Source organism: Trematomus bernacchii, unplaced genomic scaffold (assembly GCF_902827165.1).
Source record: "Trematomus bernacchii unplaced genomic scaffold, fTreBer1.1, whole genome shotgun sequence".
In the NCBI taxonomy this organism is placed as follows: Eukaryota; Metazoa; Chordata; class Actinopteri; order Perciformes; family Nototheniidae; genus Trematomus; species Trematomus bernacchii.
The window spans coordinates 6,157,450-6,184,575 of NW_022987313.1; the positions used below are offsets into that span (position 1 = coordinate 6,157,450).

General features: G+C 39.0%; 3 protein-coding genes across 4 annotated transcripts; 2 read left to right on the forward strand and 1 right to left on the reverse strand.

Annotated features, from left to right (window-relative positions):
- Positions 1–9,146: 9,146 nt before the first annotated feature.
- LOC117481480 (cannabinoid receptor type 1B-like) lies at positions 9,147–12,451 on the forward strand. Its single transcript, XM_034129220.1, has 2 exons — positions 9,147–9,387; positions 10,069–12,451. The coding sequence occupies exon 2, from the start codon at positions 10,145–10,147 to the stop codon at positions 11,564–11,566; it is 1,422 nt and encodes a 473-aa protein (XP_033985111.1). The 5' UTR covers positions 9,147–9,387; positions 10,069–10,144; the 3' UTR covers positions 11,567–12,451.
- A 1,128-nt stretch (positions 12,452–13,579) lies between these two features.
- LOC117479052 (akirin-2-like) lies at positions 13,580–16,223 on the forward strand. The gene is made up of 6 exons (XM_034126076.1): positions 13,580–13,749; positions 14,087–14,266; positions 14,467–14,610; positions 14,732–14,881; positions 15,395–15,466; positions 15,595–16,223. The coding sequence occupies exons 2-6, from the start codon at positions 14,089–14,091 to the stop codon at positions 15,603–15,605; spliced, it is 555 nt and encodes a 184-aa protein (XP_033981967.1). The 5' UTR covers positions 13,580–13,749; positions 14,087–14,088; the 3' UTR covers positions 15,606–16,223.
- A 398-nt stretch (positions 16,224–16,621) lies between these two features.
- Positions 16,622–26,054, reverse strand: orc3 (origin recognition complex, subunit 3). Of its 2 annotated transcripts, none has more exons than XM_034122648.1 (20): positions 25,894–26,054; positions 25,686–25,737; positions 25,505–25,602; positions 24,842–24,980; positions 24,555–24,659; positions 24,270–24,433; positions 24,030–24,169; positions 22,535–22,694; positions 21,718–21,831; positions 21,047–21,180; positions 20,830–20,893; positions 20,629–20,745; positions 20,448–20,527; positions 19,948–20,081; positions 19,759–19,850; positions 19,556–19,653; positions 19,323–19,464; positions 19,106–19,222; positions 16,992–17,071; positions 16,622–16,853 (listed from the first exon to the last, which is right to left on the reverse strand). In XM_034122648.1, exons 1-20 carry the CDS (start codon positions 25,915–25,917, stop codon positions 16,748–16,750), a joined length of 2,160 nt encoding a protein of 719 aa, XP_033978539.1. In that variant the 5' UTR covers positions 25,918–26,054; the 3' UTR covers positions 16,622–16,747. The 2 variants fall into 2 exon arrangements, with proteins under 2 accessions (XP_033978539.1, XP_033978532.1); XM_034122641.1 differs by having other exon boundaries at positions 19,759–19,853.
- Positions 26,055–27,126: the final 1,072 nt, after the last annotated feature.

Sequence of the window (27,126 nt, forward strand, 5' to 3'; positions counted from 1 at the left end):
TTCTGGTGAGACCAGGTTGCTTCATCTCCTCCTGGCTTTCTCCTGCTCTGACCCTCCTGGTCTCTTCAGTGAACTCTCTTTTCCTTTTCCTCTTTCTGTTCATCCTGATCACTTCAGATATGTCTTTTTGTTGTTGTTGAATCACTCCAGCTACTCTGGCGTGCAAGAGTCTACTTGTGAAAAGCAACCCTTAGTACAACTCCAACTTGCATCTCATTTATGGAATTAAGTTTCTATATTTCAATGATCCTTCAGTCGAGCACCGCCCTCAGGAAAAATCATGGTATTTGTATTCTGGCGTGGAATGAATAGCATGTGGCGCTTGTTTTTATTTCACATTTTCTCCTTTTTAAGAGACTGTCTCGCATTTCTTGTTTGCTTTCAGGCTTCAAGGTAAAACAATTTACAAAACAAACGAGAAAGGAACAGAACAAAACACTAATGCTTTCATTCAACCACTACATCCGACCTCCTGCTCCTGCTTCCATCTCCCCTTATTTATCTCGTTTCAACACCACTGAGGCTATTTTTCAGGACTGAAATTTCCACTTTTTGGAGGTCATGTTGTCGGCATCTCTGTCGGTTTGTATTTTTGCCAACCCAAATCTCTGTTGAGAATGAATAAAAGCTAATTTTGATCAAAATAGAAGCTTGTTGATGTTAGCGAAAGTGCAAATCACAAAAACACGGATAAAATAACTGAAAGCTTTTGAAGCTAACATTAATATGCCTCTGATATCTTATACAAATGAACAACATACTTTAGCCTTTATTTTTATAAACATTGTTAATGTTAGTTATTTAGAAGAGAACCAGATGGCTGTAGGGACACTAATGACACCTCAAAGTCAAGATGAAAAAAAATCGCTGCTAATACATTTACTTCTTCTATAAAAACCTGTCAGCTTTAATGATGTGATGTTAGGCTCTGTCCCAAGCTCCCAGCGCTCATACATCAAAGAAATAATTTAGACATCTTCTCTGATGCCACACACTCTCACACAAACACACACACACACACACACACACACACACACACACACACACACACACACACACACACACACAACACACACACACACAACACACACACACACACACACACCACACACACACACACACACACACACACACACACACACACACACACACACACACACACACACACACACACACACTGCAAAGCAAAGCAGGCTGGTTAATGCAAAGAAAGCCTGACTCAGTGAATCTGAATTTGGGAATTATTAGAAAATGAAATAGATGAATTGTAGGAACAGGTGTCGTTGTTTGACATGTCATTAATCAATCAAAACTTAACAATTATCTCCGGACTCTGGTGGTCATGACCTTTGACCTCATCCACAAACATGCATTTGAGAGAGATTGATGAGGGTTGAACTTGCATGAACCCAAACTGTGTTAGACCAAAACTGATATAACACATTACTCAAACCAACCTGCAATAACAACAAGGCTTCAGCGTATTTATATCTTGAAAACTTTTCTTGTGTTATGAATTATACCAAAAATGAGAGGATATGTCTGGCAATATTTCTACATTGTTCTTATCGTCAACAAATAAAGACCATCTAACAAATATTGACATGTACCCAAAACCTAATTTGGTTTATTCCTCAGTGCAACAGAGCTCTTTTGCTGGCCAAAAGAAAAAGAATCACAACAATAAAACACACTGTCCCTCAACATGCACCATACTGATGCTAACAATACTGAGAGGGAATCTGTAGCTGAATTTGCTGAAGTGTTGTATTCCCATTATGTTAAGGTTAAGTTCAACCTGTCTTTAAACCAATTGTGTTTTTTTGGACATATGGTGAATGTATGTCCAATATTAACCCATAATGTTGCTGTGCTTTGGGCTTCATGAGAAAAATAGCTTCCTCTTTAGCTGCGTTTTGCTCCAATGTTCACTAGTTACTCACTGTTTTATGTCTGAAGTTTGTCTGAGCAGTTTTTCAGAGCTTTTTCACTTTAAAAGTGCACAACTATCAGTGAGAGTGAACCAAAACAGTAGAGCCATGGGCACAAAATCAAAACAATAAGCTGAAAGACACTAAAAAGTGACCTACAGAGTGCATTGTTGGTGGGATTAGTTGACAATAACACATTTAGAATATGACCTGCATTATTATTCAAGTGTCAATATAATCTGAGAACAATGATATTACTATCCACGGCTGAAGACTCAAACCGCTTTCACTCGGCCATATTGGGATATTTTGCATGCAATAAAGTTTTCAAAGCAGTGAGTCACCATGACCTTGGATTTCAACCCATGTGGATGAAGCCACACAAACTAATACAATGGCAAGTATAATATTTCTATCCGTCAATCTCATGTATCCCTAAAAAAAAAACTGGCACGTAGCAAAAAAAGCAATCTAGCCTGAAGGATCGCAACAATCCTGTCGTGATTATAGACCCAAATAATAACAATACATTCATCCACTGCTTTTCAAACACACTATCATCAAACCAACTATGGTTTACTTCTTTTGTGTCATCTCAAAGTCTCTGCACACACACACACACACACACACACACACACACACACACACACACACACACACACACACACACACACACACACACACACACACACACACACACACACACACACACACACACACACACACACACACACACACACACACACACACACACACACACACACACACACACACACACACACACACACAATGGTATAAGCCAGGTGACCTTGTGCAGTACTGGCGCAGCAGTGTCTCCATGGTGATGCACCTGGAATGCTCACAATGACACGCAGCAGCTTTTATAATCATCTCAGCTTCTACATCAGAAATAAGATTGATAATTGTTTTTGTCTGCAAACAGAGGATTAATTTTCTGCAGAGCTACACTGGTATTACTTGAAGGTTGGATGAGAAATACATTTGATGAAAAGCCACAAACAAATCAGTGGAGGCAAAGAAAAATTCAGATTATGAAGCAGCCTGAAAAATATGGATTACATTTGGGAAAACACACCACAAACAGATGATTCCTTAGAACTACAGGAGAAAAGTGAATACGTAGAGAGACTTCTAAAACATGTAAAACTTTACTTTCTATTCAATGCTGATACTTGTTCTGCAACACTGTGCCGCCTGGCTGAGTAATATCCGCAGATGATTCGAAGTTCAGCCCACATACGTGTAAGCCTGAAGTCAATTAGGCCACAAGCTGTGAAGTGATAAGTGAAGTGTGTGTGCCTGTCAATGTGTGTGTGTATGTGTGTGTGGGGGGGGGGGGGGGGGGCTTAGGTATAAAGTGAAGGAATCGTCTCTGATCGCCAAGTTCAGCATGCTGGCTGCCAGCAGGGTTGTTTATGCTCTGTAGCCATCAATCTATTTTCCAGCCCAGATGGCTGTGATCGCCGTCAGAAGGGGAGATATGAGTTCCACCTGACAAGAATTATAATCAAATCTGTCCTCATGTGCTATTTCTTTTCAAGATCGCTTCGTTTACAGGACACTTTACTGAAGAACACATTTATCATCTTGAGGGTCATCATCAGCTCATGTCCAACTGGTGACCCTGCAATACAACCTGATGATGACAATAATACACAATCTCACAGTCTGCATGTGACAGATGCACCTGTAAAATAAACTACTGCACAACAAATCAAACATCGAACGTTTATTTCAATTTCCCTAAATTCCTTATAATTTCCTTGGAGATTTCCTACATGTATGTAACTTGTGATTAATTATGAGTTAACTATAAGAAAGGGATCAGCTGTGTTTAAATGTAGCACCACTTTCCTTTGGAAATCAAAAATGATCTTTCGAGTGTGTCTCCATATTTTCTCTGTATTTACTCCCATATTTACTAATTTTAAGAAATGATTAGGCTAATAATTGAACCTTTAGCAATGCCCATAGGGAAATTCACGTGTCAAGGCAGCAACCGAATAGGAAGAAGCACAGATATTACACATGGAGTATACACAGGAATTCAAATAATTAAAGTCCAATAAAAAATATGAAATAAGAATTAACATGTATTAACAGTATTTATTGAAACAACAAATAACGTGAGATAAACCATGATCCGGTGAATGGACATAATATACAGATATGTGACCAGACAATTGTTTTTATACATTTAAACACTTTTTTTTTGCATTTTGAGAAGTTAATTCTGGTATGGCGACTATAAAGCTTACATGATGTTCACACACTGCTCACAACATTTGAAGAATAAAAATACACAGGTATGATTTCCTGCATGCAGTGGCCGTGGTGTACCACATATTTTACTGAGCTGGTTTAAATGTATTTGACTTGCACAATATTTCACAGCATGCAGTATCACAGCAGTTGAATGTCATTGGGAGCTGAAATATCATCTGTCACTTATGTTCATCTTCAACCCCAGCCCTTTATTAAGAAGGTCTTGGCATATGTGACATTGTCATCATGCCGGTGAAACTTTGGTCATCCTGCTGTGGCTTTGCTGTATTGCCAGGAATACAATACTATTTGATAAAAGCAGTAATTGAGTGCATGTTTCATCTAAATGTATCTGTTTGCCAGACACTCTTTTATTCCTTAAAGTGGGAAGACATTAATAGAAAGTTGAAAGGAGAAAGAAAAATATTAAACGGCCAAAAGAAAAATGTTATCCGCATCAGATGGAGCCTTTCTGCCTTTCATGAGTCAATTTTAGTTTTGCTCTGTTAACGATGATGAGTTCACACACAACCCACATCTGACCAACAGTCAACGCTAATGCTGCATGTGCTATTGGTGGCAAAACACTTCAAGAAAGACCATCTTTGCTGCTCATCACAAGTACATAGACTGAAAGACATTCATATACTTTATGGTACTATTAGACTTCTTCAATACGCCAGCTAATGCTCGCACCACACCACAGTGAAAGCCTAGAGCAAGACTTTAAAAATATACTGTATGAACTTATTTTATAACTCTCTGCATTGACCATGAAACACAAGAGAGGACATTTCAAAAGCAATTTCAAACTCTTTGTTCTATAATGTCAACTCGTTTGTGGTGGAGCCTCTTCATCTCGTGATAATGCTAAAAGCTGATACACAAAGTATCCGTGATGAACGAACTTCCCCTGGGATGTGAGAGCAGTCTGAAATTGTTTTTCTGCATGCATTTGCCACTAATGGGTGAATAAAGGTGATGGAGTGAGCAGAATGAGAATAGATAGACGTGTGGTGGTTATGAAATGTTGTTTTATGGACGTGCAAGATAGGAATCAGGCTCAAACTGTGAAATATGAATATAATGCAAAATATGAGCATAGCTAGCCTGAACTGCACTTTAAGCAAGTCTGTATTGCATATCTTTCCCATTGCCATGTATCTGTTATTAATTTCTTCTGTTTGTTTTATTAATGCTATAGTGTAATGTTTAGTAATAAATAGTTCCTCATCAAGTATTTTTGGGTACTGCATCAATGATCTCCTTTCCATTTCTGTATTTATCTGCGACCCTTCGGTCCAAAGTCCAATCCCCTACAGACTGAACCACTGACTTCAAATTAAAGCTTATGTTTCTCTCTACCAACTGGGTGTCAGACACGCTTGTCAAGCAAGACGAAGTACTTCAAATGTAATAAAATGTCCGTGTTTTGCTCACTGCTTTTTAACAAAGCTGCCCAAGACCAAATCTCAGTACTGACGTTATAGCACTGCAAACTCTGGATCTTGTAAAAAAAACAAGTTGTTCAGAAAAAGAACAAGTAGGTGAACAGCTAAAAATAATTTCTATTTGTCGTCCTCCTGACAGATAAGGGCCATGTGATTACAGATGACTGCTGGTCTCATGGCAGTCAGGTCCACTCGGGGTCCTCGTCTGTCTCTGCAGCTCTGCAGCTGGGTGTAGAGCAAATTAATTATTCCCTGGCTCTGAATCAGCCAATGGCTCAGCGCGGCGATTTAAGATCATGCTCTCTCTTTTCTGCGTCGCGGTTTCCTCTGGTCTACTAGGTACCCAATCACTGTTCCTCCTGAAAATCACGGAACAAATAACACTGAGAAAAACAGTTCTTCTGAGCTGTGATATCAAGCCCTGCTGCCTGAGTAATTCATCTGTGCCTGCAGCGTTCATTTGCATAGTGTTTACGCAAGTGAGCACTCACTGAACCACCTGCTAAATCTTTGTGATTACCACTGTGTTCTGCTGAGATAAAACAAAAGGTCTTTACATGACTTAATGGTGCATGAAGGGGATTGTACCCACTGACCATAAGGCTGTTAGTCTGTCTATATTGCAGAAGGACATTTCCCCACTACTTCAACGGACATGAATGCATTGGAGATAACATGATTAGATTGTTTATCAAATATTAAACAAGTGCATTACTACTTGTAATCATTTTGTCTGTGTTTTTTATAGAGGCAGTTTCTAACACATTAAGTCACAACCACTACATCCTCTCTGCTGTGCTGCCATTCCCTGCAAAGGAGGATAATGTCCTGAAAATATGATGAGAAAGAAACATGATGCCGTACTCTTCTACACTCTGCCTACTAACTGTTTATCTCTCTGATGTTGTTTCATTGCTGACGGAGTCTTTGTTCAATTTAAAGTCTTTTGAAAATGCATTCACAAACACCTTTGATTTGCCTAATGAAGCCAGGATTACATGTTTATTAAGGAAAGCTGATGATAGGTAACGATGCATTAATTTTCTGTGCACAACATGGAGAATAAAACATATATTTGTGTCGTTTTCTAAATGAAACAATGATTTGATCTCTTTTATACTGCTGTCTATAGTGTTTCCAGTTTGGGAGGAACAGAATATAGAGGTGGCAGATTAGAAAACTGTTGAGAGCTGTCAGTGTTCATCATCAACCTCCTTCCCTTCACTGTTTATGCATCTTTTTCTCCTCACCCGCCCTCCCTCCCTCCCTCCCATGTTCCAAGCCCTCGACATAAAACACATCAGAGACATCCTGCTCTAGAGTCTGGTCTGGTAACATGCTGGGTGTGTAAAATGCTTTTTGCTCTGATATCACAACATAAGATGTCCCTCAGGATGTTTGTGTGAAGTAGCCAAAGGAAAGATGTTTTAAAAATGACTTTAATTCAATGTTTTTGCATATATTTTGAGCCTGTGTGGCTGAAAGTAATGACTTCATAATGTAGACAGCTACTCAAATATGAACTGACTGTAAATGGAGAAAAATCAATATTAAATGAGATGCATTATGGTGCTTTTTCAGTGGAATCCTGCTAAAAATCAATCACTTGCGATATTAAGATGGACGTGAAACAATGGCAGCAGCTTCCCATAACTGCACGGCCCACATGTTGGAAGAGGATTTAGGAAAATGTAACTTCTATAAATCGCTAGTACAATCTCGTTGAAGCCTTTCATCGTCGCAGACAGCTTTGTCTTTGAAATCACTCCCTCGCTCACTGAGGCTTTGGTGAGAATGACACTGAAATATTGATGATAATTATTATGATGGACATGGATTGCAATATCTCCCCCCCTGCTCAGAGAGATAATGGATGCTGCTTGAAGCCAAAACCACATAAAATCGTATCTCAATCAAATTAGCTTTCGGTCCTCAAGTCACCTTAAATGTATCTGAATATAAAATACACAATCAACAGTCATTAACAAGATGTTCCACTTACTCTGCGTGTGTCTGTGTAATATCTTTATATTGGATATACTGCTTTGCCACAAGTGATCAATTGCTGCCTGAATCTGCTTCAAACGCCGCATAACAAGTGTTCAGTAATTAGTTGGATGACTCCTCAGCCTCTTCTGTTCTGCCAAAACTGGAAGCACTGGCATCATGTGCACAGTCTTTCATTGTTTTCCCATGATGTTGCAACGCCAAATGTCATGTATTTTCCACAACAAGATACATGTAATTTGGGAGATAGCTCTGCTGGGAGTGCATAGTGGAAATAATTGTGCAGCTGCGCAGGACAGGAAAAGGACTCTTAATAGCGTGTGCACGTGACCCACAACTGCAGTAATGAATACATAAATACTTTACCAGCACTGTGGCTGGGACATTTCAGAGGAATTGCACAAGGTGACTATCAGCATGCTATTGCTGTACACTTCACATTACATAAGCAGTATTGGAAGAAGTACTTACATGGATATAGCTATACTACAGTTTAAAAATACTGTGTTATTAGTAAAAGTCCCAAGTAAAGTAAAAGTAATTACTTAGTTACTTTCTTACCTTCCACCACAGTCCAAAATGGGATGTGCTGATATCAGAATCAATCATCAGATTCAGAATACTTTATTAATTGTTTTTTTATAATAGCAATAATAAAAATGTATTGAAAGATTTATTTTATTTTATTTACAGTTAAAAAAACAAACGTTTTTTTTTATCATATTTTATTATATATATTTATATCATATAAGTCTATTTTTCTAAATTAATAAGAATAAAATATACCTTTTATCTGTTTGTGTTGAACAGACCCTTACATATCCGAATTTAATTGATATTACTAGATATTTGAATGATGAAAAGGTTTATTTTTTTCACAGCTCTGTCTCTCTTAAATCCAAAATAAGTGTGTTTGTAATTCTGTTAATTGCTAACACAGGATCTAACAGAGAAATGTACTGTAGTTCTTGGTCTGTTCCAAAAAACATCTCACCAAAGGACAGAACGAACCAGCTGGCTAACACTGGCACATTTACAGAAATGTTGATTCATGTGTGATGTCCTTATAAATAAAGACATGAGATGAAACTGACGTCTAATTGACCCAACACATTAATCATGTTTCTGTGTGGGATAACATGCTGTTCAGTTCTTGGATTATGAAATAACAAATTACAAGTCTCCATCTCAATACTTTTCTACATCTAATCAGGTCAGAAACGAGACAAAATCCACCGATAAATGCAAAATGTTCTTTATTACTGGTCTGGGACACTGAACAATAATACACTGCTGTTTTTTCATGTGTTGCCTTCAGCAGCTGTTTTGCTCTTATATAAATAGGTGTGGATGATGCTCAAGGCTGCGCTCCCTTCTGCGCTCGAACACCTCAGACCACGTGACCAGCAGGCGCACAAAACCTTAACACCGCGCGCTCCCACAGCACTCTGCACCGGCTGTCTGTCCGCAGCTCACTGTAGTTCAGACTGACAGTATATCCGGGGAGTAAACCTACGATATTCCCCCCGGCATATCCTCAAAACAACAACAAATGTAATTTCCAACTGGCTTCCAGTCCTGTGTGGAGTTGCTGCAACTGTTGGTGAAGAGAGTGAAGACAACCGACTGGTTTACTCCCAGTTTTCTTTTTGTTTTCTTTGCTTTTTTTGCGTTATGAACCGAGGAAAAATGTTTGTGCTGAAAAAATCAAGGTAGGCTTCTTTTTATTTGCTGTTTTAATCGTGTTTTTAATTATCTTTGTTTAATTTATTTTGAGTATAATCGCCCAATTAATGAAGGGACAGCTTTAAATCAAACTGGTGTAGACTCTATATATTTTTCTTTTAACGTATTTTTTTCGAATCTCAAGTTTAAATGTGAGCTAAATCTGTTCCTGCTTTTCAAATAGTGTTATTCCAAACCCTCAATGCAAACTTCACCGTTAATTATTAATATCATAATTACTGGTATCAAAATGTTGACGGATCATTGGACAGATTTGTGCAGTCTTTATCTGGTTTCTCCCTAGATACCTAATTAATCCAATGATTATTGAGAAGATTCAAAAGCGTAATGCCTAATGACCTGCTTTGATGAATAAGTAAGCTTGACTGTCCTACATACTTAATGCAGTGATTTCCCCTGAGGCTGCACAGGTTTGTCATCAACTGTTCAGTTTCCCACTATTGTCTGGGATGCATCTGGTCTGGAGTCAGCTGGCTGATGCACAATATCTCCCAGCAACAAATGTATTTTCCCGCTATATTAACCATTGATGATTTTTCATGTACTCAATTAATATAATAATTGAATTTAATGTGATGTATTTAGTCTTTTTCAATTAAATTATTGCATTATTCATGAGATAAAATCTCCTTTTATTTCCTTCATAGATGTCCCTTTGCATGGATGTAAAGCTGTTACGCCACAGTCCTCTCCACTGAGCATCTCTACAGCCACAAGGCAGCCATGAAGTTGGCTTTGCAAAGGATTGCAGGCAGCACAATGAGTACACTAACGACAGGTGTCCAGTATCTCGGCTCCAACGACGCCAGCTACGACGACACCTCCATTGACTCGACTTTAGTCAAGAACCGTTTCCATTTTGAGAAGCCTCACTCCGCCTCGATAAGTAACGCCTTCCCTGGAAATAAGGAAGTAATTATCAGCGGCCTCGCTCCCATTTTCCCCACAAATGTATCGGACTTTCTGCTGAGTAATGGCACGTCTGTGGAGAGTGGAGGGGCGGCACAGTGTGGGGAGGACTTTGTGGACAACATGGAGTGTTTTATGATTCTGACTCCCGAACAGCAGCTCGCAGTCGCCATCCTGGCTCTCACGCTGGGTACATTTACAGTGCTGGAGAACCTCATGGTGCTGGTTGTGATCCTACACTCCCAGACACTTCGGTCTCGGCCTTCCTACCACTTCATAGGCAGTCTTGCTGTGGCTGATCTGATCGGCAGTATCATATTTGTCTACAGTTTCCTGGATTTCCACGTCCTCCACAGGAAGGACAGCCCCAATATTTTCCTCTTTAAGCTGGCGGGGGTCATCGCCTCCTTCACCGCCTCTGTGGGCAGTCTGTTTCTCACTGCGATCGACCGCTACATCTCCATCCACAGGCCCATGGCGTACAAACGTATCGTCACAAAGAATAAAGCAGTCATTGCCTTCAGTGTGATGTGGACCATCTCCATCGTCTTCTCACTGCTGCCTCTGCTGGGGTGGAACTGCAAGCGTCTCAACTCTGTCTGCTCGGACATTTTCCCTCTAATCGACCAGAAGTACCTGATGTTCTGGATCGGGATGACAATGATCTTGGTCCTGTTCATCATCTACGCCTACATTTACATCCTCTGGAAGTCCCACAACCATGCTGTCCGGATGCTGAGTCGCAGCTCCCAGAGGAGTGTGATTATCTACACTGCAGAAGGGACTAAAGTACAGACGGTGAGGCCAGAGCAGGCCCGGATGGACCTCCGCCTGGCTAAAACCCTGGTTCTAATCCTAGTGGCCCTCATCATCTGCTGGGGCCCACTTCTAGCCATCATGGTGTACGACCTCTTCGGGAAGGTGAACGACTCCATCAAGACTGTGTTTGCCTTTTGCAGCATGCTCACCCTGCTCAACTCCACCGTGAACCCTGTTATCTATGCCATGAGGAGCAAGGACCTGCGCAGGGCCTTCGTCAACATCTGCCATATGTGCCGGAGAGCGACGCAGACTCTGGACAACAGCGCTGAGAGTGACTGGAACAGCAGGAGTGTGAGAAGCACAGCAGCAGGCGGGGCGGGGAAAGATGGAGCCCGCTGCGGAAAAACTCGAAAAAAAGTAGCCCAGGTTTCTGTTTCTGGAGGGACTGAGACTTCTTCAGCAGAGCCGGTCTAAAAGACAAGCTGCACTACTCTGGTACAACTGTGAAGTTATTGTAGATTATAGTTCTGACACTACTACTGCACTGTTCTGTTACTGTGAAATGTGCCAAAAAAAGACTTAGATACAGAACTGAAGATCAAGTTTCTGATGACACTAAAAATCTGTAATATTTCATCCAACTGTATGGTGGAGTGTGATGATACTCTGTTCATGATCTGTTATTGAGAAGTTGTTTGTTAAGTTGCACAATTCTGATTGACAATACCAATTGTATCTCATTATATTCAGTAAACCCTATAGTTATATCAACCAGAAGCATATTTTCTGCAACAACGGTTACAAGCTAAACACTCCGCTCTGTTGCTGCGGTTTGGTTGTGCATTAAGTTACAGATTTATGCTTAAAGGTAGACAAATATGTTGTTCCTTTTGGTCCTTTCTTTTTTTACACTACATCATAGCAATATTGTGACAGTAATGCAAGGTGAAACTGTGTATACCGTCATGCTACATGAACGTTTTAAATGAGGGCACACTGCTTGTAAATAGAATTAGCATCCCATTAGTGATTTGAAATCAGCTTTTGATGATTCTGTAAGAACATGATATTGTGAAATTTAGCTTTTTAATGTTATTTTAATGTATTTATTGTTTATTTTTTGTGTTTATATTTTGCAAAGCAAAATGGTGAGTCATACCTGGAAATACAAACAGGTTTTTGATCAAATCAAAACTTAAGTCTGTAGTGATTTGGGAATGTTAGTTGCTTAACACGTGTGTTTATGAAACAGTGAAATCATTTAGTGAGAAGCTACATTTTTGTATTTTTGTGAAGCATTCATTGTGCAATTTCTCTGTGCAATTGTGTCTTATAACTGTGTTCAATAAATATATGACAGTTGACTATTTTTAACATACTTTTGTCCATATACCTGGTGTCTTTTTCTAATATATACTTGTACTTTACTTGAGTATTTCCATGTTTTGCTACTTACTTTTACTGCAATACATTTCTTTAATACCTTTAGTTACTTTACAGATTTGGATTAATGATTTCAAATATACTCAACACTTAAATAAGACTTCAGTTACACCTGGAGTAAACTCTCAAGCTACCCTGCTGTATACAAAGTAATTCAAACTAGCTGCACCTTTACCAGCTGTGAAAACACTTTAATGCTTCAATAATTATAATCAAAACATACAGTATAATATATTATTCTGAATAATACGTAATTGTGCTTTTGGTACTTTAAGTATATTTTGATGCTAATTATTTTTGTACTTTTACTTGATTAACATTTGGAAATGCAGGACTTTTTATTGCTACACTCTGGTACTTTTACTCAAGTACAAGATCTGAGTACTTCTACCAGCTCTGCATTTATGTATAGTGGTATTGTTATATTTAGAAAAAACTGTACAGCAGTTTCAGAAGGCAACATATATAATGCAGGTATAAGTACAAGTAAAGACCATTACTTGTGAACCCTTTTCTACGGCTTTGGTCTTAAATTAGACGCTTAATAACGAGCCTCTCAACCCTGTTTTATGTGTATGGTTCACCCATACAGGATTTTTAAATATTTTACATTGAGGCACTTTAGGGCCTTAAGAGATACAAATATTTCTCACAACGGAAACTTGAGGAAAGCGACAAAGAAATAGGCCTAATTTTGTGTGATAGTATTATGGATTTTAAAGTTAAAGCCTACTTTTTCACTTCATGTTGACCTGCTGTGTGTTTTTTTGTGTAACACTGCCCTCCTGTGGAGATACAAGATATAACATAAATCCATTGTCTCTAGTATTTCCCCTGGAATGATTGTAGTGATGAATGAAGTAGTAGTTCACAACATTGTATGCGATGCACCTCTAATGTAGTCAAATTGTGAAACGTGAATTTCGCATTTCGTATGCTATAATTAGGATGACATTAACCTTTAATTTATCATATGTTAACGTTTCACTACATGACCCAGGATGCACTGCAGCTCAGTTCGCACGTGACGTCACGGGCAGAGAAGCCGACAGCCCCGCATGAAAAAACAAGCAGCTAGTTAGCTAGCTCCCTGTCTAACAGCAGCAGACAGTTGGCCCGCAGCCGGCTGATCGTCTCCTCAACTTTTGGGAAGCAACTTTTAGAGTAACACGAATTGTTGATCGCAGTTGGACAGACCTACTTCCCCCCTTAAGGTAAGAAACGTTTGTATTCAAATGTACACATCAGCGCAGGGTTCAACGTATGGTAGCCAAAGCTAACGTTAGCTTTGTTTTCTTTTTGATTATTGGCTAGCAAGCACAGCTATCGTTAGCTTGCTAGCAAATATTTAAAGCCTCAGCTGCGCAGTATGTTTAGCGTGTATTCCAAAGCGAAGGAAACGGCTTTTAGTGTAACAATGCACACTCTACTATGCAAGTCTTGTTAAACATTGGTCGTGGTTGGTAGTTATTTGAAACGTATGATGTTAACACTTCAATATTGTCCTGTTTCGGTATTTCGCACCCCCCCTCTCTCTTTAACAAACTGAAGTCATGGCGTGTGGAGCCACCCTGAAGAGGACCATGGATTTCGATCCCCTGATGAGCCCTACGTCCCCTAAAAGACGAAGATGTATCCCCGTGGCCCCATCGTCCTCATCCTCATCCCCTAGGAAGTACCTTAGCATGGAGCCCTCGCCATTCGGGGAATCGTCGTCAAGGCTTAGTGCAGGTAATGTTACTAATGTTGGCCTGTCTGCTGACCAGCCATCGGTTTGAGAGGCTTTAGCATCACGTTGAACCATACTTTAATGAACAAGACACATATATATGTATCAATGTGAAAGGGAATTTGGAATCCTAGCATGACAGCTGTTTTGTCTTCCCTAACAAATACCTCACTGTCTTTTTCACTTTCTTTTGTCCCATTAGAACAAATCCTCAACAGCATCAAGCAGGAGTACAAACGCATTCAAAAGAGGAAGCATCTAGATGGAGGCTACCAACAGTCAGAGTGCTGCTATTCTCCAGAGTCCCCATCCCAGTCGTCTACTATGAATGTTTCCAGCATGCCAGGTTGGTTGAGTAACACATTGCCTACACCAGAGACCGCTCCAGAATGACTGTGACATGTACTCAGGCAACCAGAAATACCACATACATCATGATTCTCAGGGTTTTTGTTTGATTTGTACAGGAACGTCCTCTGGAGGCATTTCACCCACTAGAAAAGAACAGCCATTATTCACCCTCAGACAAGTTGGAATGATCTGTGAACGTCTGCTCAAAGAAAAGGAAGAGAAGGTGCGAGAGGAGTATGAGGAGACCATGACTTCAAAACTGGCAGGTTTGTACACATTGAGCAATTTGTTATGCCTCCGAATAACACAAATCAATCAGCAGTCCAAAACCTAATGGAGTCCAGTTTCAAATAATGACAATTCCAAGCTAGAACGAGCAACAGTTTGGCATTCATGCTGATAAGCAACATTGTTCAATTGATAAGTGGACTCGTATTTGAAGCACCTCTATAATTGTCTCACAAGTTATCATATGAAATGTATATTAATATCATAATTAACTGACTTTTCCCAAACTTTTTTTATTTCATTTACTGTGTGTAAAGTGAACCAAGCAAAACATCCTCAAATGTGAATTTGCAACAGAGAAATGTTTGATATTTTTTACTTCAGAAAGCCAGATTTGAATATGGGAATATTTTAATTCCTAATGACATAAATACTATAAGTACTTTGTGTGATCTGTACCATAGATACAGGACAAGTCTCTAAGGAATTGATCATCTCAAAGACTAATTAAGCACAATACTGATTCTTATTTCCTGTCCTGTACATTTCAGAACAATATGACACCTTTGTGAAGTTCACACATGATCAGCTAATGCGACGATTCGGGGAGCAACCTGCAAGCTGTGAGTTTTTTCATTTCATCTGAAATTATTTTCACATTCCTGTCTTGGATCTTTGTTTGAGCTCTGCCTTTTGAAGTTTAAGTAACATGTCTGGTTTCTGTATTTTATTTCATCCCCCTCTTCTCCAGATGTTTCCTGAGTGTGGCCCAGAAATATTTGCAAGACAGCCTTCTCTTGCTGCAAGCTATCACGTGATATCTCAAGAAAGAACAAGAAAAAAAAGCTCATCATTGTAAGAGATTCAGTTTAGCTAGTTTAAATGAAACTTTTCTTACTGTGCCATATTTCTGTCTTTGGGCAAAGGTTTATATGGAGCTGTTGTCAGTTGTTACCACTCTGTTAGCAACTAGGTGCTTCCTTATGTAAATTAAAAGGACCCTATCTCTACCGGTGGCCTATGTTCCTCCTGCTGTACGTGTATCTACAGTTATCTCACTTTTGTAATGATTCCCAGCATTCCAGGCTTTGTCACTTGTTCTTCTGTTTGTTACATGTAAATATGATAAAGCAGTGCAAGAGTTTTACTTAAGGTTTGCTGGTCAATCTGAGAGGAAGGGGAGGAAACGCAGCAGAACAGAGCGAATATGTTTGCAGATTGTCCTCTGTTCATTACTTTTTAATTTGAGCATTAAGTGGGCTAATTTGATTTTTTTTTTCTCCCTACCAGTGTTTTATTTATTTTGACTTGTTTTTTGCTGGTATCACTTTGAAACCAATGTACTCAATGGAAAAAACAATAAAAATCTTTTAAAGAGTTCAGAATTGGTTTGAATTATTTAAGACATTGTTGTTGTACCACTTTGATTCAAACTAATATTCAATTATTTAAAAAGACTAAAAGTGAGGTCTTTTATATGAAGCAATTATTTTCTTCGTTTTTTTTAATTGGTGAATGGTTTCTCAATCTCTGGTGAATGGTTTCTCAATCTCTAGTCAACTATGACTCCTGCAAATGTACCTACATACTCGTGAAATGTTTATTAATTGCATGTAATCAACCTGATAGTATAGTTAATTGATAAAATAACACCTATGTATACTACAGTATAGCAACATATTGGCTCAACCCTATCAAGTTACGTTTCTAAGACACTTATTACTAATACTTCTCCAGTACCTGACATGATTTGACCAGAAACAGATATAGAAAGTGTGGGTTTTCAGTCGCTACTCGCAAATATTTTATTAGAGGAAAAAATACAGTACAAAATCAAGTTTGATAAGAGCGTGAATGGAGACTGTAGCTACAGATTTACATGAGATTTAGTTATGAGAGTTGTGTCAGCAGCCTCCCCAGGTGATTCGAGCCACATGGTCGGTCTTCTGTTTAGTGGACTTTATGAAGCCCAGAAATTCAAGCTCTGACACAGCTCGAATGAAACGAGCGCTAGAAGAGAACAAGCTAAGGAACAACACTTATCGATTGTGGATGGAAGTCAAATCGGTTTGTTAGCATTACGTTAGTAACAGTGGCATAGTATGATGGCGGGTTAACATGTTTGTAGATTCAGTTATGGAAGGATACTGTTTGACATCATCCACTTTCCCAAAACTGTCAGAGTCGGGATCGTTGCCCTCGGCAGCAGACACCACAGTCGCAAAGGCCTGAAAACAAGATAAACAGGTTTTCACCCAGGTCCGTATCTAGTCCATTCTGGGCCGATATTGGATTTTCAGATCAATAACGTGACATATTGATCCTCTGAATCAATAAAACCTCCTCTAGAATGAGGAACTTCCAACAAAGTTTGTAGGGCAAATGTGCTGTTACTTAAAGGTCCCCTATTATACTGTTTTTCATCAATATATAATAGGTCTCAGATATATAGAAAACATGTCTCTGAAGTGTTTGGCTCGAAATACCAAACAGATCATGCATTGTAGCATCCTATAATCCCCTCAGTTTCAGCCCCGTTTCAAAAGTGCTGATTCTCTGTCTGTTACTTTAGATGAAAATAAGGAGCCACTCCCCACGCCCCTCTGCGAGATATTTGGTTAAAAATAACACAATAGCCACTTTGCCGTACTTAGTTCCCAGTACTTAGTTCCCCTGAACTCTTTAGTTCCTGGAACTAAAGAGTAGATCGCGTTCACACCGGAATAAGTCCCTGAGGGAGGATTACGCAAATGAAGCCGCTGATGTCACTTCTTTGTCTTCTGCTTTGGGTTTACTGGCAGGCCGCAAACAACTTCACGGCGTATACTGCCACCCGAAGTCCCGGGTAAATCGCCAGAAGCGCCGACATCTCCTCATCACTCCACCGCTCCCACGTTTCATTTTGTGTTGCCATAAGTTAGTCTCTCTCCGTTGGTGCGCTGGGCTAATGCTAATAATGCTAATGCGAGCAAATAAAATGGCGGCTTCACAAAACTTTTCTGAGTTTTACGGGGCGTGGTTTGCAATTCGCCCAGCCAATCAGAAATTGGAACCTTTTCCTCCCCAGGAAAGTACCACCTCTCTAGCAGGGGGTGAAAAGGTTCCAGAAAAAAACGAAAAAAAAGTTCTAGTTCCAGATGTTTTTGGTGTGAACGCAAAATCCCAAGAACAATCGGAACTATTCCTGGGAAAAGTACACCGGTGTGAAAGCTAGGGATGCTCCGATCGCCAATTTTGGGGCCGATCGCCGGAATCAGTATCGGCCGATACCGATCGCCGATCCGATCGAGTGGGCGGGGCCTAAATGGAAGATTTAAACATCACTTTAAATCTTCCATTTAAAGTGATGTTTAAAACTCAGTTAATGGGGCTCATTCACTGGAGCTTCCACAAACAACAATCAACTTAATTATTACATTCAAATTATGTATATTATTCAAGTTTACATTCACTTTGGATAATACCACGGGAGAAATGAGCGGAAGCGCTCTCTCCCTCTCTCTCCCCCTCTCTCCCTCTCCTGACAGCCCGTCAGTATCGTCTCATGCAGCTCGCTGATCCAGTAATGTGTGAGGCCGACAGTGAAGAATAAACATATTTATAACTAGTTTAGCTTGTTCCAGAGGTAGATAAAATAGCTAAGTGTGTTAGGTCTAACTCTTGTGTGTTTCGCTCCGCTCACCGGTCCATCACAGCGGGTGGAGCTGCAGGATTTCTGCTTCACACACACGTTGCATACCGCTATTTGACTGTCTTTTTCGGACACCTTAAAATAATGCCAGACCGGTGAAGCCATTTTGGCGAGCTTGTTTTGCCGCGTACAGAGAAAAGTGTCATGTATTTTACGTCATGCGATCGGCCCTCGCGATCGGCATGTTTAGAGAGCACCGATCGATCGGTAGAGAGTGAGTATCGGCAGATCTCGATCGGTGACCGATCGATCGGAGCATCCCTAGTGAAAGCGCCTAATGGTGCTCTAGGAGGAGATTCAGGTGATAAGGTGGCGGTTGGTTATTGGCTAATGGTTACACAACCCAAAAACCTTATGACATCATAAAGTGGCCAAAATCTGATCAGTTCATTTTCAGACAGGTTTTTAAATGGATCAGGACAAAAAGTGAGTGAATCTTTTTTCCTGAAACTTTCAGAATCTCTTTACACAGAGGGGACACATGTTTATGTATAACAGACATGAAAAAGTGGATTTTGCATAATAAAAATTAAACTCAATTATAAGCCAAATACCAAACATATAAACTCACTTCCAGCCAGTCGAAGAGGTTTATCAGCCTGCCGCACTCCAGGTGGAGTTTGTACACGATGCAGATATCAGGAGCTGCGTTAGAGACGGACCCATCCTCAGACTTTAGGCGGTCATTCTGAAGGAAAAGCAAAGAGACCCCAATGAAGCTACTCTCACCGCTTTCAGTTTCTCCTTATCTTAAGATAGTTACACACTTTGATGGAATTAAGAAGTACCTGGAGATAATAGAAGGGGCTGTTGAGCGCAGCCTGAATGGAGGTGCGCGGTGCTGCATTCAGGTGGCGTCTCATAGTGGCTGAAGAAGAGTAGTAGCAAACTTCATACAGTGTCTGAGACTCTGGGGGAGACAGGTGGCTCCTGGGAGGGAGAGAGATGTTAGTCAAATAATCATTTATACCACATTTATTACAATTTGAATTCAAGCAGAGCAGAAGGTAATACTTCTTACTGCACTAAGCTGTCGACAAATTGGAGAGTTTCATTTCGCAGAACCTCGAATGGACTCAGTTTTTTGGATCTCCGAGACTCGTTCATCTCCAGCAGGGCCTAGAAATATGTGAGAATAATTTATGGATCAAACTCATCAGAGAGGAAGAGAATTCCTTCACAGAAATGCGGTAAAGATCACATTCTTCAGAAAACCATAAAAACCTTCTGCAGCTGGAACAGATCCGTTTTCTTTTGAAGGTTTTTCATCGGGGAGGTGATACTCTCTTCAGCAGGAGGGGGGGGTTCAGCAACTACTGCTGTGAAGAACAAGACAAAATCATTTGTTGCGTATTCACTAACTACGGTAATAAGATATAAAGATATGCAAGTCTCTCCATTTGTACTACTTACTGTCCAACTGCTTGAATTTGGCGAGCATGGCTTCCAGCTGGAGAAGAGCACTTTTCATATTCTTAGACATGGAATGCTGCAATATCTCCGCACACTTCTTGAGCAAAGAGATCAGCTCATCTTTAGCCAGCATCCTAGAGGGTAAGGATTGGGGTGAGGAGGTTAACAACTTCTGCTTTGTTCACAATAAAAAAGCCAGTCTCAAACAAAGGAAATTGGTCCAATGCTGTTTGACTGTATAAAAATGGCTATTTGGCCACCAGGAGGAGCAATAAACATCCAAATACCATTGCATATGCTGCCATCTAGAGAATAAAATGTGTAAATAATGTTTTTTTATTAAAAATTAGACTTTTTGACAAGGTTTTGACAACACATGGAATTTGGGATTATTTTTAAACAGTGGGCATGGCTCGAAAAGCCTCCTGCCTACAATGAGGATTCATGATCGTCCATGTCGGTTCTTCTGGTTGAAACACAAGTTAAATATAAAGATTTACTTCAGAAGCTTCATGGCTGATTGGTATTCCTCATTCTCCCAGACGTTCTTCTCCAGACAGATTAAATGGAGCTCTCTGATCTGTAACACATACACAATTCCAGTTTTAGAAGACATGATAGAATTACCTCAACACTACAAAGTTTTTTTTTAATTTTTTATATAGAGCAGTCATTTCTTGCCTGTTTCCCAAGCGGGTATCGAGGTAATGATGAGGTCAGAGCGTGGAGACACCTCAGGGTGGGATAATAGTGTTTGTGGTATTCGCGAAGGTCTTTTATCAGCCTCCGGCACACCTCCTAAAAAGACAGAAAAGCCTTAGATTCTGACGTGCTTCCATTACTTGCCAATGCCTCAGGTGTAGAGATAAAACAAAAATGTACCTTCAAATGAGTGTCATCTGTGAGCAGGTGCTCCTGTTCCTGAGGTTCCTGCTTTTCTACATACCTAGAAACACACAGGTTAGACTCTATTTAAATGATTAGTTGTACATTTGAAAAAGCTCAATCAAATCCTACAACAAGGTACTAACACATGAACAAAAATTGAGTTAGCCGGTGAATAAAACTAAATGATATATGTGTGTGTTTGTGTGTGTACCTCTTGAAGGACGGCAGCTGTCTGATCCTCTCTAGGTCCTGGTGACCAAGCTGCATCACATTAAGCAGAGCCTCCTTCTTCCTACAGCACAGCACACTGAGAGGCTGAGAGTGAAAGTGCTCCAGCAGGGCCAGCTGCACCAACACAGAGCAGAAAGCTTGCAAACCACTTATCTAAATTACACTTACATACAAAGAGAAAACTGGTAAAAAAAAAAACATAGGATACCTGCACTCAACATCAACAAATATTAAAACAAAATACTTATTTGGGATGTTGAGTGTAGCAGTCACAAAGAAATGGCTCAAACCAAACAGCCCATCTATAGATAAGATAGAATATCTATATCTATATGTACGATATCATTTATGACATCTTTGTAATGGAAAGAATAACCTTCTCTATCGAACTTAAATTTGAGGAAATTTGGGAGAAGTGTATATTACCCTGATGCGACCTTCTTTTGTTTAACTGTTTGAATCTTTTATTTAATGATCTATACTGTCAATGTTTTATATTGAAAAGAAAACACCCCATGTTCTTGTGTGCTTATTGTTGTTGTTTTGTCAAGAAAAAGAAAAAAGACGGACCACTCTGTAAAACAATTTTTAAAAATGTAAAAAAAACATAGGATACACATGTTGGATAAGCTCTTAGAAGCTACTCTGTACCTGAACACCCTTGATGAAGTTTCTCACTGAGAAATCGTGGTAGAGGAAAATGCTGATCAACACCTGCATCACTTTGCCGTTGAGCTTGAAAGGGAAATGCGTTGTCAGGATCAACTGGAAACATAAACGAGACAAAATATACAATTGACTTCCTGGTCATTCATTTCAAGACAACACAGCAGCCAAATACACAATTTGATTAAAAAAAATCTGCAACATGTTTCATGTCTTCATGTTGTATATCTGTATACTTAAAGAGATCAAATTGCAATAACGTTGTTCTAACAGAACATTTCCATGTCAAAAAAGGTTGCTTGTGAACCTGCTAATGGATGAGATACGGCAAAAACCAAGCTTCCATTATTATTTATAAGATTTGAATCAAGCACATTTCATAAAAGGCTGTTTTTTCTTGTTATTTTGTTTTAATGAAAACTGTTTATACATCTCAAAAATGAAAAGTATTTTCTGCTTCATGAACTTTAAAAACAACAAAAAAAAAAATCAAAACACCTGGACAAGAGTTCATTTCTTAAATGTAGACGTAACAAAAAAATAATTTGATACAGTTTTACTTATTAAATCTTCATGATTAGAAGTTGTGCAATACCCACTATTTCACCATGCTATGTCTACATAAGTATATCTATTTTACAGTTTGACACAAAATTGGATGGAAGATTGGCAAATTTAATTTAGAATAAAACAGGATAGAGAAATAACACAAAGTCTTTCAGTTGTGGAAGCTCATTACATCACTCTCTACCATATTTTTTTAATGCATACTTCCTATAGTGAATGTGAGAGTAACCATTACCTTGTCTATGACTGTGGCCAGGTGCTGAGTACAGGAGAGCGACTGGAAGAGCTCTATGCACAGCAGGGAGGACACAGAGTGGGGCAGCATGTGTTGGATGGTGCTGGGTGACGTGGCGATACCAAAGATGAACATCAGCGGAAGACGTTCAATGTACCGGCTGGGGAATGGATAACATGTTTTAACAGATGTTTGAATAATAGACGAGATATTTAAAACACTGATGGATGAATTTTTCCTTCAGTGAATCATTTAGTTTAACACTAGTGTCTAGAATAACTCCCTTAGCTTCCAAGTGTATGTGAAGGTAGCTACAAAACCAGACTGGTATACGACTTTCCAAATAATAATCGTTATCTTTTAATACCATAACCAGGAGGCGGATGACAACAATAAAATGATAAGGAAACAGTTCAAGTGTACGGCTAAAGCAGGGGTGTCCAAACTTTTTTCACCGAGGGCCACATACAGAAAAATATACGAAAGGCTGGGCCACTTATAGAGGTATGTTGCCTCGTAAGTTAAGTTATAAGTTAACAAAATCAATAAATGTAGGTAAATGATGCTTGATACTTGAAAATGCTTTAAGAAACACAACAGCCTACATCTCAGCTCTCCATAGGGTTTCATTTATTTTGTTGGCAGCTCTTCTAAAAACAGAAGCCTCAGATTGCTTTTAAAAAGAGGAAATATAAAGGGTATATTTCAAGCTTGTAATGTAATTAAGTTATTGGGCACTTTTTATCAACTAAGATTTGTTTGAAAATGTTTCCCTAACTTAAAGGGGACCTATCATGCAAAATGCACTTTTGTACGTCTTTTATACATGAATATGTGTCCCCGGTGTTCCAGGGAACTCACCAAGTGTCAGAAAACACAACCCTCTCTATTTTCCTCCATACCCAAATCTCTAAAAAAGGGGCTGCAACGGATCTGATAAAAACTGATCCAGATTTGAACACTGTCCTGACGTCAGGACGGTGGCGCTACGGCTATTGGGCCAACTCCACCAATCAGGAGGAGACAGCCACGGCCATTGCCGTTCGAAAGCGCTGGAGACGCTGTAGTACATATGCCAGGCCTGTAGATGGTGCTGTTCTCACATTATCTGCCCTTGCAAAAACAGAGCTAAAAAATGTCAAATTGAGCAAAATGAGGCATGGCTAAAATGCATGATCTGTTTGGTATTTTGAAAAAAAAAAAGTATAAATATGCCTTATATAGGTATGGTCCTATACTATATTATTCAAATATAGCATGATAGGTCCACTTTAAATTGACTGAATTTATTTGAAAAGTGGGCTTATTAACACATGAATACTACTGTGTAATATATTTGTACATGTATATTTAAAAAGTACAATATAAGACAAGCACAAGTTTAATTTGTGGGCCATATTCCATTATACTTTTTGAATTTGCTGAGGGCCAATTCAAAATATCCCGGGGGCCAAGCCTTAGTTTGGACCCCCCTGGGCTAAAGCATTGAAGTTACCTGCAGATGAGTATGAAGTCCTGAAGAACTCTTGCATTGAAAGCCTCCAAATCTTTGAAAATAATGACAATGGGAGGCTGCTGCAGATTATCTTTGACCGGAGAGCTACGCTTCTTTCCAGGCGTAAGAGAGTAGGATTTCTAAAACACAGGGAAAAGTGCTTTCAGCTTTTCAAAGTCTTTCCATGCACCAAATTGCAAATCTAAAATCATGTACACTGGTTATGCTTTACGGTCCTACCTTTGTATTCCTAGTGTACCAATCACAGAGTGTACTGAGGGAGCAGTGCACGCTCTTGTGGAGCGGAGCACTGGTCTGCTCCGTCTCCTCTTCCTCATCATCATCCACAGTCACATCAGTGCCCATTAACCTCTCCAGGACCCTCTTTATTAAATGCTTCAAGGCTGAAATGAAAAAGAAAACAATATAAGAAAAGAAAGAATTAAGTCACTACCACTATTATTCTAGGACACAAAGAGATAAGTTCCTTAAAATTGCAATTAAATTATCGCTCTAGTCTTTTACCTCCGCACTCTTTGGCCTGTACTGAGGCCACATGAGGAGTCACCGACTGCCGGAGCAGTTCAGACAAACTCTGGAAGGTCATGTCATGGTCCGGGACATTTACACCTATGTGAAAGATATCAGAGGAAAAGAAAAAGAAAAAGAAATGTATGACAATGTTAGCTTTGAAACCCCATATTGGAACACCACAAGACTGGGGAAAAAACAGACATTAAATTATAATTTTATACTAAACTGGCTGTGGATAATCAATCAGCAAATGACATAGGTTATTATCAACAATTTACCGAGAACAAGAGCCGCTGTGGGGATCTCGCTGGCCCTCATATGTGATGCCCAGTCACTGTGCTGGCGAGTGGAAGAACACTTCCTCGTGAAGTCCAGCAAGCTGTCCAGGATTTTCGTGTTGAGTTCATCCTGTAAAAGCTTACAGATAGCAAAAAAAACATTGTTAAACCCATTGTTTATGACAATTCAAACCCACAAACTGTTTATGATACCCTGTTTGGATGGAATATTATTAAGGCTATTGTTTACCATCTCTTTAGTGTGGGAGTTTTGTTTAAAATAATGCACCGTTGTACAATTGGGATGGCATCAGCTGTTTTTAGTCTGGGTGTTCACTGCTTTGGTTTTGTATATTTTGAGACATTGTATGAACCTTGCCTAGTGCAACAACCAATTATTTCCCAGTTGAATAGTTTACCTAAATAAATAGGTCAAAAAATAGTAAGAAATGTTTCTCTTAGTCAAGGGTGATGTCTTTAGATCCATTGCTTCGGCAGTCCATTCATCGCTTTATCCAAACGATTTAGAGTGTTATCGATCTAATGCTTATAATAAATAAGGTTGCCAACAATTACAATATTGTATTAATTCATTCACCTCTATTATCCCTGACTTCTATTTGTTCTGTTCTGTTGGTTAGGAAACACATTGAATGCTCTTACCTCTGTGTCCGTTTTAATTTGATCCCAAAGATCCTGACACAGTTTGAATCGTGTTTTACTCTCGTCAGCCCCTTCACAGCCATGGATGAAATTATCCTCTGTGGAGAAATGGCATCAAGGTGAGTGTAACACCAGACAGCTAAAATGAGGACAGTCTTCTATTAACATTAACATAACTCACCCAAACTGAGTGTCTTTTTCTTCTTAGCACTGGGCTTGAAAACAAAGCATCCCTGTAATATATACGGCGATAAGTTACAAACAGTGGAAGTTTACAATGAACATAAACAAAGAAAGTAAACTTTAATATGGCAATATTATGTCACAGACTGCAAGCTAGTTTCACGAGGAAGCCCTGCAAAAATAATAACGTCAGGATATTACGTTACCTTGGACACAGATGAAGTTGACATCTTAGTTTTAGCTACATGTAACCGTTTTTTAACTTTAGTTTAGTTCACACAGTGACTTGAGCTGCAGTCAGATATTTGTTTAAAATACTGCTTGTGCTGTATTTAACAAACCCCCTACTACTTCCCGCCAATATGACGTTTACGGAAAGGGCTGTGTTCACGACACATAAGGGGAAAACGCCTGTGTGTTTAAATGGTAGGTTATCGCACATGATTAAAGTGTATATGCTAACACATGCTAACGTGACATATACAACCTCAAAGTATTTTACATCAGTTTAGTTTCATTATGTTAATCCTCTCCGATGTTTTAATGCGGTGAATTCATTTAACACTGCTGTTCTTGAACACCCCCGCCTCTTCACAGCATCTCTGGTTTCCCTGTTGTGGCCTCTCACTCAGCCATGGATGTTTAAACTCTCTGCAGGTCCCCTGTTGCAGTCCCTAAACATCATATTCACATGATACCAATAACTTCATAATACATATACATACAAATACAATATTCGAATTAATTATTTTCTTTCTATACATGATTTAAAAAAATGTACTTAGATTAGTTTTCTCTGAGATCAACAGCCTTTGGTACAATAATTTCAGTTGTAAAGATTTATTATGGGTCCTAAGCAGATGGCAACACACAAAATTAACATAGATAAAAAAATATTAGTTTATTAGTTATCAAATGTGTAAATTGTTTGCTTAGATCTAACGCTGTAACTTATTGCTGTCTTTAATTTTCCTATTCATAAATAATATAATGATGATGCTCCCTAGTAGAACTTATTGTGAAAAATATACAATAGTGGTAGCATGAGTAACAGTAAAGCTAGTAATAGTATTAGTTAGTACTTAGTGTAAAGTTACAATTATTGAGTTTTTAAAATAAATTTTTATGACATGTTTAATATTGAATTTGTCTTTCAAATGTTAATTATTATTATAAGACTGGTCTCATAGAAACAAGGAACTGGCCAGGACTTTTCACTTTTGTATAGTATTTATATTTACCTAATTTATTTACAATTTACAATTATTACATTGTATAGATTTCTGGTCGTTCCCAATAAAATAAACTTAAGCAAATTAAGTTCAGTTAATGTGTAACTTATATCTTAGTAAAATATTATTTTTAGCGCAATTGTTTAAACGTTTTTCCAAAACTAAACAATTTTTTATTAGAGATATGACATTCTGGCCATGGTTTAT

Coding starts and splice junctions, on each gene's coding strand:
- LOC117481480 (XM_034129220.1), top strand. CDS start 10,145: ATGAAGTTGGCTTTGCAAAGGATTGCAGGCAGCACAATGAGTACACTA.
- orc3 (XM_034122641.1), bottom strand. CDS start 25,917: ATGTCAACTTCATCTGTGTCCAAG. Junction 24,660..24,841: donor CACAGCGGCTCTTGTTCTCG/GTAAATTGTTGA, acceptor TCTTTCACATAG/GTGTAAATGTCCCGGACCAT. Junction 21,181..21,717: donor ACTTCATCAAGGGTGTTCAG/GTACAGAGTAGC, acceptor GTGTTGGTGCAG/CTGGCCCTGCTGGAGCACTT.
- LOC117479052 (XM_034126076.1), top strand. CDS start 14,089: ATGGCGTGTGGAGCCACCCTGAAGAGGACCATGGATTTCGATCCCCTG. Junction 14,267..14,466: donor GTCGTCAAGGCTTAGTGCAG/GTAATGTTACTA, acceptor TTGTCCCATTAG/AACAAATCCTCAACAGCATC. Junction 14,611..14,731: donor GAATGTTTCCAGCATGCCAG/GTTGGTTGAGTA, acceptor TGATTTGTACAG/GAACGTCCTCTGGAGGCATT.